The sequence below is a fragment of the Rattus norvegicus genome, chromosome 12 (genome assembly GCF_036323735.1).
Source record: "Rattus norvegicus strain BN/NHsdMcwi chromosome 12, GRCr8, whole genome shotgun sequence".
Classification (NCBI taxonomy): domain Eukaryota; kingdom Metazoa; phylum Chordata; class Mammalia; order Rodentia; family Muridae; genus Rattus; species Rattus norvegicus.
The window spans coordinates 33,315,038-33,327,532 of record NC_086030.1 but is presented as its reverse complement, the minus strand read 5'-3'; the positions used below and the strand labels follow the sequence as shown (position 1 = coordinate 33,327,532).

Genomic DNA, 12,495 nt, shown 5'->3' with positions numbered 1-12,495 from the left:
CGCGGTTGATGCCTGCAAGTGGCCAGTGAGGAAGCTCTTGAGGTTCTCGCTGTGTTTCTCTCTATAGCCCTGGTTTGTTCTAGAACTCACTCTGTAAACCAGGCTAGCCTTGAACTCAAAGTGATCTGCCTGCTTCTTTCTCCCAAGTGCTGGGATTAAAAGCCACTACAGCCTGGCTGGTCCTGAGGTTCTCACCCCGAAGGAATGATAAACACCTCAAAGAGTATAGCCAATCGCCCTGACTGGGCCTGCACTGTGCATATGTCCTGAACGCCACATTCTACCCCAGAACTGGGTACAAAACTGTTCACTGCAAATATATACTGCAAATATATGCAGATATATACTGTAAACCCATTCCCCTTTAAGAAGCTCAGCTTTTCTCTTGCCACAATGCTCACTAGTGACTAAAGCCCTGTGTTAAAGCGTGAATACAGTTCTGGTACCCGGTGCACTGGGAAAATACCTAAGGCAACTGTGGGTAGTGCTGACCGAAGCAGGTACTAGCCCCTGAGCTCCAGGTTTGTGCGGGGTGTCCGAGAGAAACTCACATTATTCTGTATCAGGCCATGAAACAAAGCAGTTGTAAAGGGTACCCATGCAGGGTGGGGCAGGCAGTTGGAGAAGTTGTGATAAGAGCTTCGCAAAAAAAAAAAAAAAAAAAAAAAAAAAAAAAAAACAGGCCGGCAGTGCCATGGTGAGTTCTGAGTTCTGAGCAGGCATCTGCCCAAGCCCAGACCTTGCCCCTTGCCTAAAACCCTGAACCACACTCTCACCCATAGAAATCAACTCTGTCAGGTGGCCAAAAGGACTCCGACCCAAACATCGGTCCACAGGAGTAGTGCCAGAGCAAAGAGAACCCACCCCAGACACCTACTGGCATCTGTGCCCAGAAGTGCTCCCCAAGACCAAGATGCTCCCAGCACGGGCTCTGGACCTCTCCCATAGCCCACACCTAGAGTCCCAACAACCTGTGGCCCTTGGAACCCAAGGAAAACCAGGAGCCCTACCCCAAGAATCCACTTGCAGCCCTGACCAGGGTCTCCTGGAGCCCTCCAAGGAATGCTCCTGAAACCCCACCCTAACACCCCTGAAGACTCCAGGGACCCTAGAGCCCTTTCCCCGAGACTCTGTTCAGAAACACAGATTGGGTTCCTCTTGTGCATCTTGTGACTCTTGAAAGAATTGGGAGCTCACTCCCTGGGACCCTGCAGGGAGGCTGCCTGGATCCCTCCTGAAGACTACGCCCTGGAGACACCGAAGTCTCTCGAGGCCCCGGGACACCTAGAACCCTCTTTATTAGATCCCTCCTAGAAACGCGCCCAGTTCCCTCCACAGGCGTTCCTCGTCCGAGCTCCCTTCCCAGAGCTCCCTCCTAGGTTCCCCTCCGGGCCCCCTACTCAAGTCTCCTCCTAGGGTCTTGCTTCTGAACTGCGGTCCCTCAGTCTTTCCACCCCCACTCCACAGGTTCTTCCTGGGGTCTTTGCCAGGACCCACAGCAGCTCTCCCGCCGGCCCGGACCGCTATGCGGCTTTCTGCTCACCGCCGTGAGGTCCGGCAGCCGGTCCCGCATCCCCACCAGCCAGCAGGGCGGAGCTCCCGCCGCTCAGCTGCCCCGCCGCACACTCTCGGGTGGCCGCGTCGCCGCCTCTGCCCGCCGGGGTCCTGGCCCCGCGCCGCCGCCCTCCCTCGGGCAGGCGCTGCCACGGCAACCGCGCCCGCACTCTCTGCGCTTGCGCCTGCCCCACCCCCTCCCGCGGGACCCAGGGCACCTGGGCGGGTCGTCGCGAGGGGTGGGGAAGTGGGTGTGGTTCCATATGGGGGCGGGGCCTGGCCTAAAGTCCTCTAGCGGCGTGGCTATTTAACAAGCTGTCTGCCCTTGCTGATTTCTGCACTTTCACTCGTTTTGTTTACTTAAAACATTCAAGAGCTAGGGCTATAGGTCAGTGGTTAGCCTTTGCCTACCATGCCCTAGATTTTTAATGCCCCAAAACGAAAAGGCTAAATTCTAAGTTCAGCCATTACAGCACACATTGACAGCAAAGGAATTAGAATAAGGTGGGCTCTTCTAACCCTGAGAGCTCCACACTCGGGCCCTCATAGAAAACCTGCAGGTCGCACCCTGATTGCAGTTCGGTGGGAGAATCAGGCAAAGAAGTTGCTTTTCTGGTCACTGTGGCAGCGTATCCATCAAAAGCTAAGTAAGGGAGGAAGGATTTATCTTGGCTTATGGTCTCAGGGGCTAAAGTCCATTATGTCAGGAAAATTATGACCGCTGATGTTGATGGTACGGAATGGGGGTAGAGGGGACGGGGAGAAGAAATTAACCTTAACCCTTCGCATTTTGGAGGGACAAAGGCAGACATGACAGTTGCGGTCGAAACGATAGCCCTCAAGGGTCGATCGATCACCAGCCACTCACTTTGTACGGTGAGACCACACTTCTTAAAAGTTCCACAACCTCCCCAAAGCATGCCACCAGCTAAGAAACAAGTATTCCAACACAGGAGCCTGTGAAGACGTTTCAGTCAAACCACACAGGCACTAGCAAAGACGTGTGCATAGGGTAAAGTGTAGGGAAGAAAGACTAGAGAGAGTTTCCTGTGTCCCTCCTGGAGAGCCAATCCCCCGGTGATGGTAAAATTGATTGTCAAACTAACTAACGGGGTATAGACTCACTGAGGAGACAAGCCTCTGGGCTCCTTTGTGAGGGATTATCCAGATTAGGGTAATTGACAAGGGAAAGCCCTTCTTAACTGTAGGTAGCACCATCCCACGTTCTGGGGTCCAGAATCAACAACAGGAGAAAGTGATCTGAGCCCCAGCACCCATCTGCTTCCTGACTGTGGGTACAATGTCACCAGCTGTTCAACCTGCTGACGTACTTCCCTACCATGGCAGACTGCAGACTCGAACTGTGAGTCACCCTATGCCATTTGCTTCCTTCCTTCCCCTTCCTCTCTTCCTTTCCTTTTTAAACACTGACTTATGGGTAGCACACGTGTAGAGGTGAGACAACAACTTTCAGGCTTTGGTTCTCTTCTACCATGGAGGTCACTGAGACAGAACTCAGGCCAGGTTTGGTGGGACATACTTCTAACTGCTGAGCCATCTCACCAGCCAGTGCCTTTCATTCTTTTTTTTTTTTTTTTGGTTCTTTTTTTTTTCGGAGCTGGGGACCGAACCCAGGGCCTTGAGCTTCCTAGGCAAGCGCTCTACCACTGAGCTAAATCCCCAACCCCCAGTGCCTTTCATTCTTAGCACGTGAGTTAAGTCTCTGCAGGATGGGGCGCGCTTACCCATAATGGGCCACAAATTCCTTAAGTAGGTGTTCCCCAAATAGGAACCCAGTTGTTCTGTCTAGGACTAATGCTTCAGGTAGCAGGGCAGAACTGAGAAGAAAAAAGGAAGAAAGGAAGGAGGGAAAGATGGAGAGAGAAGATGAGAACTTTTTGTTTCTTTTGTTTTCTGGTTTGTTTGGTTTTGTTGTTGTTGTTGGTTTTGATTTGGGGTTTGGATTTGTTTTGTTGTTGTTGTTTGTTTTGTCTTTTTGAGACAGAGTTTTCTTTGGGTATTCCTGGATGTCCTAAAACTAGCTCTGTAAATCAGGCTGGCCTTGAACTCACAGAGATCTGCCTGCCTATGTCTTCTGAGTGCTGGAATTAAAGGGGTGTGCCACCACTCCCCACCCCTAAGCCTAGCATGTTTTTAATTTATAAAAACATTTAAACTCTAAAGAATATTTTTTTAAACATTTATTTATTTACTATGTATACATCATACAGCTTTCTGCCTGCATGTATTCCTGCAGGCCAGAAGAGGGCACCAGATCTGATTATAGATGGTTGTGAGCCACCATGTGGTTGCTTGGAATTGAACTCAGGACCTCTGGAAGAGCAGACAGTGCTCTTAACCTCTGAGCCATCTCTCCAGCCCTAAAGAATATTTTTTTAAAACATTTATTTATTTATTATGTATACATTTAAACTCTAAAGATAGATGCTTTTAGGTTGTGGGGGTAGTCTTTTGTTTTGCTTTGTTTCTTTTGAGACAAATCTCCTGGAGCCCAGGCTGGCCTCAAACCTCTGTGTAGCTGAGGATGACATGAACTTCTGATCCTCCTGTATTGGCCTCCTATATCCTGGGACCATGGACATATACTATGTCTGGGAACAAAAGCATGCTTAAGGTTACATTTTTATTCTGAGTGGTGGCTCCTACCTGTTGTCATCAGATCTGGAGGCTGAAGCAGAAGGCTTGATACAAGTTTGAGCCAGCACAGGCTACATAGTGTGAGACCCTGTTTCAACAACAACAACAATCTACTTTTGTATTGTTTCAATGGGAAAACATGCTAAAAAGTATCCCATGGAGACACTGTGGGGACCAAGAGAATGAAATAAGCACTAAATGACCTTAAAGTTGGGCTCCACATCTGAACCGTGCTACCCAAGCATATCGTAAATTATTGGTTTTTTTTTTTCTTTTTTCCTCCTAGCACTGGGATTTAAACCCAGGCCCCTGTGCATGTTGGGTTAACACTTCACCACTAAGCTGCACCTCCAGCTCTTTTTATAGTTGTCAGGTTTTAGACAGGCTCTCATCAGCTGCTCAGACTGGCCTTGAATTCTGTGTAGCCCACACGGGCCTTGAATCAGTGATTCTTCTGGGGTTACAGCTTGGATGAGGAGTGTGGGAAATCTATGTTATAAGGGTTGTGTTACATCTACAGACAGAGATGTTGGATTGTAACTCCCTCTCCCTATGAATGGGACCTTGGAGAGGAAAGGACCGTTTGCAGTTCAGCTTAATGTGAGATGAAGTCATGACTCAGGGCTCTACTTTAGCAGCAGTATCCTCTGAGAGGAGTTAAGAGACAGACATGTAGAGAGACGATACGACTGGGATGAGGTGACTGTGTCACTGCAGCCAGGTGGCTACAAGCCAAGGGTTGGTCATGAATGCCAGCAACTCAAAAGCTCAGGGAGCGGGCGGGGGGTGGGGAGGAGCCAGGGACATGCTCCCCAGGAACCTTCTGAGACAGCATGGCTTGCCCACTCCTGGCTTTCAGACTTTCAGAAACATCTCTGGCAGGGATGGGTGGCGTAGGCGTGTCACCACAGGTTCTCAGAAGACAAGGCAGGAGTTCAAGTCCAACCTGGCCTGCAGATTGGACTCAAGGATAGTCTGAGAAATTTAATGAGGTATTTGTCTCCAAGTGAAGTGTAACAAGATGGATGGCTGAAGTAGGAGCATTTGCATAGCAACTGTGAGGCCTAGGGCGGGGTAGGGGATCCATTTCTGTCCTATTAAGGGACCCAGTTTGTGGTATTTTGTGAAGCCAATGACACCTTGTAATTATCTTATAAATAGCACAGTTATGCTGTGAATATTGGCCATTGACACAGCTTATTAAGAGTCCACTTTTAAAAACAAGCATTGAAAATGAGTCACATGCCTTGAAACTAAAAAAAAGCCAATGTTTCAGATAAATACACACTCGAGCACATGCTAGAACATATAATTGGATGCTATATATTCACTCACACACACACACACACACACACACACACACACACACACACACACACACACCCTGCATCCTTACATCTCTACCTACGAGCATCCCAGGTCTGCCTCAACCTGTAAGAAGTCCTAAAACAGTTTGAGGTTTTCTTCTGGTATCTTCTCTCCATTCTTGAGACTAGATTCTTCTAAAGTGACATGGAACACAGAGCCATAGTACCCAGAAACTGCAAGAGTGTGGGTGAACAGCACGCTGCTCTTAAAAGTCCCTGTAGCCTGAGGAACTGCCATTACTCCTAATCTGGGAAGCCAGTTCAGTGTGCCTGACATCCCTCACATTCCAAAGACACTAAGTCTGAGTATCAAGGGCCTCCAGAGCTGGGGTCTGGGAAAGCCACTTGCCTCTCCTGGGTCCTGGCATGGTGGGAAGGGCAAGGGAGCTTCCTGGGAACTCTTGGTGTACAGACACTCTCAGGAAGGCCAGGGACTCAGCCTGTAGCTGAGGTTGGCCCCGATCCTCCCACTTCTGCCCTGAATGTGTTGAGATTCTATCACTACACCAGGCTTTCTGAGGACAGTTTCTTCTCTTTTTTCAGACAGTCTCTGACCAAAGTGGCATCAAACTCCCTGTGTAGCCAAAGATGACCTTGAGCTTCTGATCTGGTGCTAGGAATGGAACCCAGGGCTCCCTGCATGCTAGACAAGCACTATACCAACTGACCTATAGGCCCGCCCACAGGGAACACGTTGATAAGGACATGGTCCCATTTCCCGACTTATGAGGCTCTCTACCTGGGACCCCATCACTTCTCCAAGGCCCTACCTCTTGGTCCAGTCACTCTTGAGGGAGGGGTCAATGTGGGAATAAACAACATACGCCGTGCTCATCTGTAGACATAGGAAAGCCTAAACAAGAGCCAGATTGGCTTGCACGAGGCCCTGAGCATAATCCCCAGCACTACCACCAGAAACAAAGAAACAAGCTTGTGTCCATTAGCCTCTCTGAGCCACCTCTTGATTTCTCCATAGCTGTACAGCGGCCTTCATACACCACTCCCTCTCCTTGGAGTCTCTTCCTTCCTAAGTCTGCCTAGCACCCCGGCCCCCCCCATCACCTTCTGGGGTCCTGTTCCTCCTTTGCTTTCTCAGAGATAGTTTGGAGTCACTCTCTGTCCAGTCAGCCCCTTCCTCCATTTTAAATTAGCAGTCCCCTATCAATTTTTACCCATGGTGACTTAGTCTAGGAACCACTTGCAATCCTGCAATACCTAGGTCTGTAGGTAGTCAGGTCTCACTGACTTTTTATATATAATAAATGAATAAATCTTTTTTTAAAAAAAGTATGAGGGGACATTGCATCCTTATTGAATGTGTACAGGGCTACTCTTATTTCTACTTCCCAAACAATACAGTTACTATGTAACTATTTCCATACTGTGTACCTTGTGAGAGATATAATAGATAGCCTAAGGGTTTAAAGAACTTGGAATCTGCATGGGTTATATGTACACTGTACACTGTAGCTGTCTTCAGACACACCAGAAGAGGGCATCGGATCTCTTTACAGATGGTTGTGAGCCACCATGTGGTCGCTGGGAATTGAACTCAGGACCTCTGGAAGAGCAGTTGGGGCTCTTAACCGCTGAGCCATCTCTCCAGCCCCTCCTCATACTTTCAACATGTGTTTGGTTAAATCCACAGATGCAAAACCATCTTGTATGAAGACAGCGGCCTCTGTCTACTTACATATCTAGTTCATTTCTGGTCTGGTTTTGTTTGCTTGTTTACTTTGAGACAGCAATCCCTTGAGCTCTCTGCACAGTTTGCAGGCAGCTCCACTAAAGACTGTCCTCTCTGTTAGCAAATGTTTAGTATCTGTGTGACCTCAGAGAGGACCAGTTGGGAGGTAACAGCCACTCAAATAAGAAAAAAAAGGCTATCAGAGACAGTATCAGGGGCTAGCTCAGGTTTAAAGTGGGCTGGAATCCAGTACAGGTGAAGCCACACAGCATACAGGTTAGATAAAGCTCAGAGCATAATGCATCTCTGCATAAGCCTAAATCACAGAAGAGAGAGGAAGCCAGGATGCCTAGTTATACAGATATCTGACGTATCTCTTCCTTTTGCTTTTTGGGAAAAGTTTTGTGACAAGGCCAAGCAGTCATGTGCTGTGTGGGCCATATTCTCCCCTTCAAAAAGCCAAGCATCTGAGAAGTTACGATATTCATCCCCAGAAAAATAAGATGGAAAACGTGAGAGTTTCTTACTCTTTTGCAAAGGAAACAAATCTGACAGAGACTGCACAAACAGAAAATACTGCTCCTGCATTTGATAACTTAGTAATAGGAGTTCCAATAGTGTGTGCATTTAGATCACCACCATCTTATTTTATTTTGGTCCCCATGAATGCTGACCGAGTACTATTACTGAAGCACCTTCCTGGCTTCGAATCACCATGCTTCCTACTGGACCACGGCGCTGCTATTTCTAAGTGCTCAATGTACATTCAGAAGGAGCTGAAGGCACAGTTGATGGTTCAAAGACTACTGAGTGAATGTGCGTTGTATTCAGAGCTATGTGATCCATGCTGTGTAGTGAGAATTTTGGGCTCTTAAAAAACCCAGTTGTTATGTGAATATATTTTTGTTTTAATCCCAGATGTGGGATAAGAGGCTGCTTCACGGGGTTAGGGATTTGGCTCAGTGGTAGAGCGCTTGCCTAGCAAGCGCAAGGCCCTGGGTTCGGTCCCTAGCTCCAAAAAAAAAGAACCCCCCCCCCCCCAAAAAAAAGAGGCTGCTTCACAGCAGGTGATTATGATCTGCCTCATGCACTAGCAGGGGAGTAATTTTTGCCAGCTACAAATAGTTTAATTCTGATGACCCTGGAGGAGAATAAATGGGAGAGCCACAAGAGGGTCTGAGGTTCATCCCCCTGCTACTCCCAAGGAACCCCACACTCCTAATCGGCAAGAAGTAGTCTATTTTATTGGCTGACAGAGATCCATGCCCCCCTTTCCCTCTAATCTCCTTTCTCTCCTGTCTAGTGTTAGGAGGATTGGGAGAAGTTAGGGTGTAATAAAGGTTGGAAGGGAGGTAGAGATATAAGAATCCAATAAAATCGCTAAAAAAACCAACAAAACAAAACAAAACAAAAAAACTACACCAACAATGCTGAATATGACAGAGAGATGACTTCACTTATTCTGGTAAGGAGACGGAGATAACAAACCTGTGAGTCATTTTGCACAGTATTTCCAGTTACATGCTTTGGGAAGGTAAATAGGTGCTTTGATGGGGAAAGCCTGGGTGTGAGACTGTGGCTGGACAGGGTATTCAGGCTGGGCCATTCAAGGAGAGGAGCCTGTCAGGCAAAGGGGTGGGGTTGGGGCAGTCTTTAAACAGAGAGTAAGTGTAAAGGCCTTGGAACAGAGCAAGCTTGGCTGAAATTAGACTCAGAAAGGTTTTGAGGGCCTGCAAAATGTTATGGGAAGAGAGGAGGAACAGGGTAGGAGAGGGAGGCCCAGTTAGGGCACCTGAAGTGAGAGGGAATGGCTGGAGGGGGGTGGGGTGGCCTCTGGGTTTTTTAAAGGTTGTCCTGTGCCTTTGGAGTTTTGATGGTGGTCACGCCATCACGCCCGTGGTATCACTATCCAAGAAGTTAATTACAAGGGTGTAGTGGAGGCTCTGTCAGCTTTCAGCTGCCATGCAACCTATGCCTAGAGACATGGCCCTGTGGTGAGAACGCATCGACACTCACGGGTTTCAAGGATTCAGCCTGTGGTCGGTTGGCTGGTTCACTGCTTTGGGCCTGTGAGCAGGCAACAAATCACGGCAGGCACCTAGGATGGAGGGAAAAGAAAGAAAAAAAACATAGCTCATGGAGAGAGAGAGAGAGAGAGAGAGAGAGAGAGACAGACAGACACACACACACACACACACACACACACACAAAGAGACAGAGAGACACACACACTAGGGCCCTGTAGTTCCTGTGAAGTGTATAACTCCAGCAACCTCAGTCCCCACTCGGGTAACATGGTGTCTGTCTCCAGCACATCTCGTTAGTGCCAGGCCCGGATGAAGCCTTTAAGACATGGCCTGTGGGGGACACTCCAGATTCAAGCAACAGTAGAGACGTTCTGAAGAATGAGTGGTCCAACAAATACCCTGTGGTGTCAAGCGACTGCCTAGATTCAAAGACACAAGGGCAACAGGGAACCCTGGGATGGGTCCCGGACTAGACACATGGTATTAGTGTCACGAGTGGGGTTAAGGTCTGCAGATTAGGAAACAAAATAAAAAATGTTAAACTGAGGGTCCTGGTCGGGATACAGAAGCTGTGTAGCTAAATGCCCTTAGTTTTAAAAAATACACATTAAGACTGGAGAGATGGGGGTTGGGGATTTAGCTCAGTGGTAGAGCGCTTGCCTAGGAAGTGCAAGGCCCTGGGTTCGATCCCCAGCTCCGAAAAAAAGAACCAAAAAAAAAAAAAAAAAAAAAAAAAGACTGGAGAGATGATTCAGTCATTAAGAGCACTGGCTGCTCTTGTGGAGGACCTGGGTTCGAGTCCCAGCACCTGCATGACAGCTCATGACTGTTCTATAACTCCAGTTCCAGGGGATCCAACACCATCATACAGACATTCAGGCAAAGCACTGATACATATGAAATAAAAATAAGTCATTAATAAAAGAAATACACACGAGCATTGTGTACTATATACTCTCAAACATTTCAGAGGAAGTACCATCCATAAACACAGGTCTTGACTCTTAAAAGTTTTCTTAAATTGACTTCTTAAAATACCCGTGTTTGTATTTATTCGTGTGTATGTGCAGCACTGCATTAGGGCCTTTGGATGGCGTAGTGGATAAAGCTGCCCTGCCTGGCTCCCTGAGTTCAATCCTCAGGACCCATATGATGGGAGGGAGGAGAGAACCAATTCCAGTGTTGTCCTCTGACCTACTCACACACATGCACATAAACGAATGCTTCTAACAATGCATTAGTCAGGGTTCTCTAGAGGGACAGAACCAACAGAATGTGGGTGTATGTTCTCAAAAAGATTACAGGATATGGTTTAGGTGGTCCAACAATGACTACCTACATGCTGGAGAGCCTGAGAACTCCGGAGTTGGTCAGTCCATATGGCTGAATGCCTTAGGAATCCCAGTGGTTCATGGTGGAAGCCAAAGATGCTGAGTTTGATGTCGGCTGAGTACTACAGCAGCAGCAACGATAGAAACACACAGCATCAAGACCGGAGGGGAAGCAGGGTTCCTTTTTCCTAGGACCTCTGTAACTGGGCCACTTAGGGAGGATGTTGCCTACGCTGAGAGTGGGTCACTGAACGACTTCCCGGAAATGCCCTGATGACCTACGCAGAGGCATGTTCCTTAGTTAATTCCACATTTAACCAAGTTGACCACAGACATTGAGCAACCAGACATATATGTACACCTTATGAGGAAGAAAGTGGACGATAGACATATGAAGAAGCAAGCATGTTAGTAACTCCTCTTGTCACCGTGACCAAGAATACTGGAAAGAATCAAGTGTGGAGGAAGGATTTACCTTGGTTCACGGGGGATACAGTCCATCACGGCAGGATGGCATGGCGTTGGGTCTCACTCCATGGTGGTGGGAGCTCGAAGCTTCGCACTGTGACTAAATACTACAGGATATATGCTTCAAGGTTGACCCCTCGCCCCCAGACACACACTAGGTCGCAAGTCTAAAACAGCACCATTGGTGGAGAACGAGATGTCCATCACAGGAGCTGACAGGGGTTATCTCAAATACAAATTAAACAAGAGATTTGGGGATTTAGAAGAAAATGTAATTAGCTATTTTGCACATTGCTATGACAAAAATACTTGATAAAAAGCAATTTTTAGTTAGTTTAGTTTTGGCTCACAGTTTCAGTGGTACAATCTATTATATCTGTGGAAGGTAGAAGGCACGGCAGCAGGAGCGTGAGGTGCCAGGAAGCAGAGAGATGGAGGCTGGTGTTCAGTTCCCTTTCTCCTTCCTATTCAGTCTAGCATACAGCCCAGGTTCAGTTAAACCTCTCCGTGAGTACAAGAGACACACCCAGAGGTTTGTGTGCTAGGCAACCCTAAACCCTATAGACTAACTCTCACAAGCTACAATCCCTTCCACAACCGCAACTTTTCCCCTAGGCTGTACAAATTAACCTGTCTATAGCTGCCTCCCGACCCCCACCCCCGCCCCAGTTCTCATACATGCTAAGCAGCTGCCAAGTTTTAAAGTTCAGGCTAAGAATAGGTTTGCAGTTCACATTGGATGGCAAACACAACGCTGTAAACCAGCCAGCAGCTGTAAACCTGGAGACTGGGCGATGATGGCAGAAAAGCGGCGCCTACGCCGGCTTGAGTGTAGTTTCTTGTTTCTCTCTGCCTCCTAGAATGAGGGTCTTTGTAAATTCTAAGTTTGGGTCAGCTAGTTAGTAACATAAACCAAGCCACCTGATGATGCCGTTCTGCAGGCTAGATGCCCGGACAGTAACTTTGTGGTAAGTTCTCCAGGGGAGAGGGTCGCTGGTGCTCTCATCACCCAGCAACCTACCGAACTGGAACTAGGTGGGTTAACAGTTTTCTCCTAAAGTGATCACCACCCTTTCTAACCTCTATTGAACACGGTTCACAGTATAGCCCCTTGGAACTGACTTGTTACACACACCCAACAATATAGTAATTTTGTATTTATATAAACATGTAACTGGCATTCCATCACACAATACTATGTTAACGTTACGTAATAGTCTTTGTAGCACACACAACCATTTTCCCATCTTCCACACCTCGGCTCCTTTTAGATTGCATAGTACAAAGTAACAGCAGGGCCCCAAGCTCTGGTCATCAGAGATACATTTTCTATTTTCCTAGCAGCATCTGTATTTGCTAGTGCTTTGGGGAGTGGAACTTGGCTCTCAGCAGGCCTAATCTGT

The 12,495-nt window shown here is 47.7% G+C and overlaps 1 protein-coding gene across 7 annotated transcripts in view; it reads right to left on the bottom strand.

The window, feature by feature from the left end:
• The window catches only part of Stx2 (syntaxin 2), a 35,342-nt gene extending 23,256 nt beyond the window's left edge, over positions 1 to 12,086 (bottom strand). For 2 of the 7 annotated variants that reach the window (XM_063271077.1, XM_017598271.3), the window contains exon 1: positions 1,544 to 1,738. In XM_063271077.1, the coding sequence (XP_063127147.1) occupies positions 1,544 to 1,573 (30 nt within the window). In that variant the 5' untranslated portion in view covers positions 1,574 to 1,738. Of the gene's footprint in view, positions 1 to 1,543; positions 1,739 to 9,282; positions 9,365 to 10,632; positions 10,747 to 11,099 lie in introns of those variants that run through there. The other 5 variants (NM_012748.2, NM_001415751.1, XM_017598270.3 and 2 more) reach the window with 4 other exon arrangements.
• Between the last annotated feature and the right edge of the window lie 409 nt (positions 12,087 to 12,495).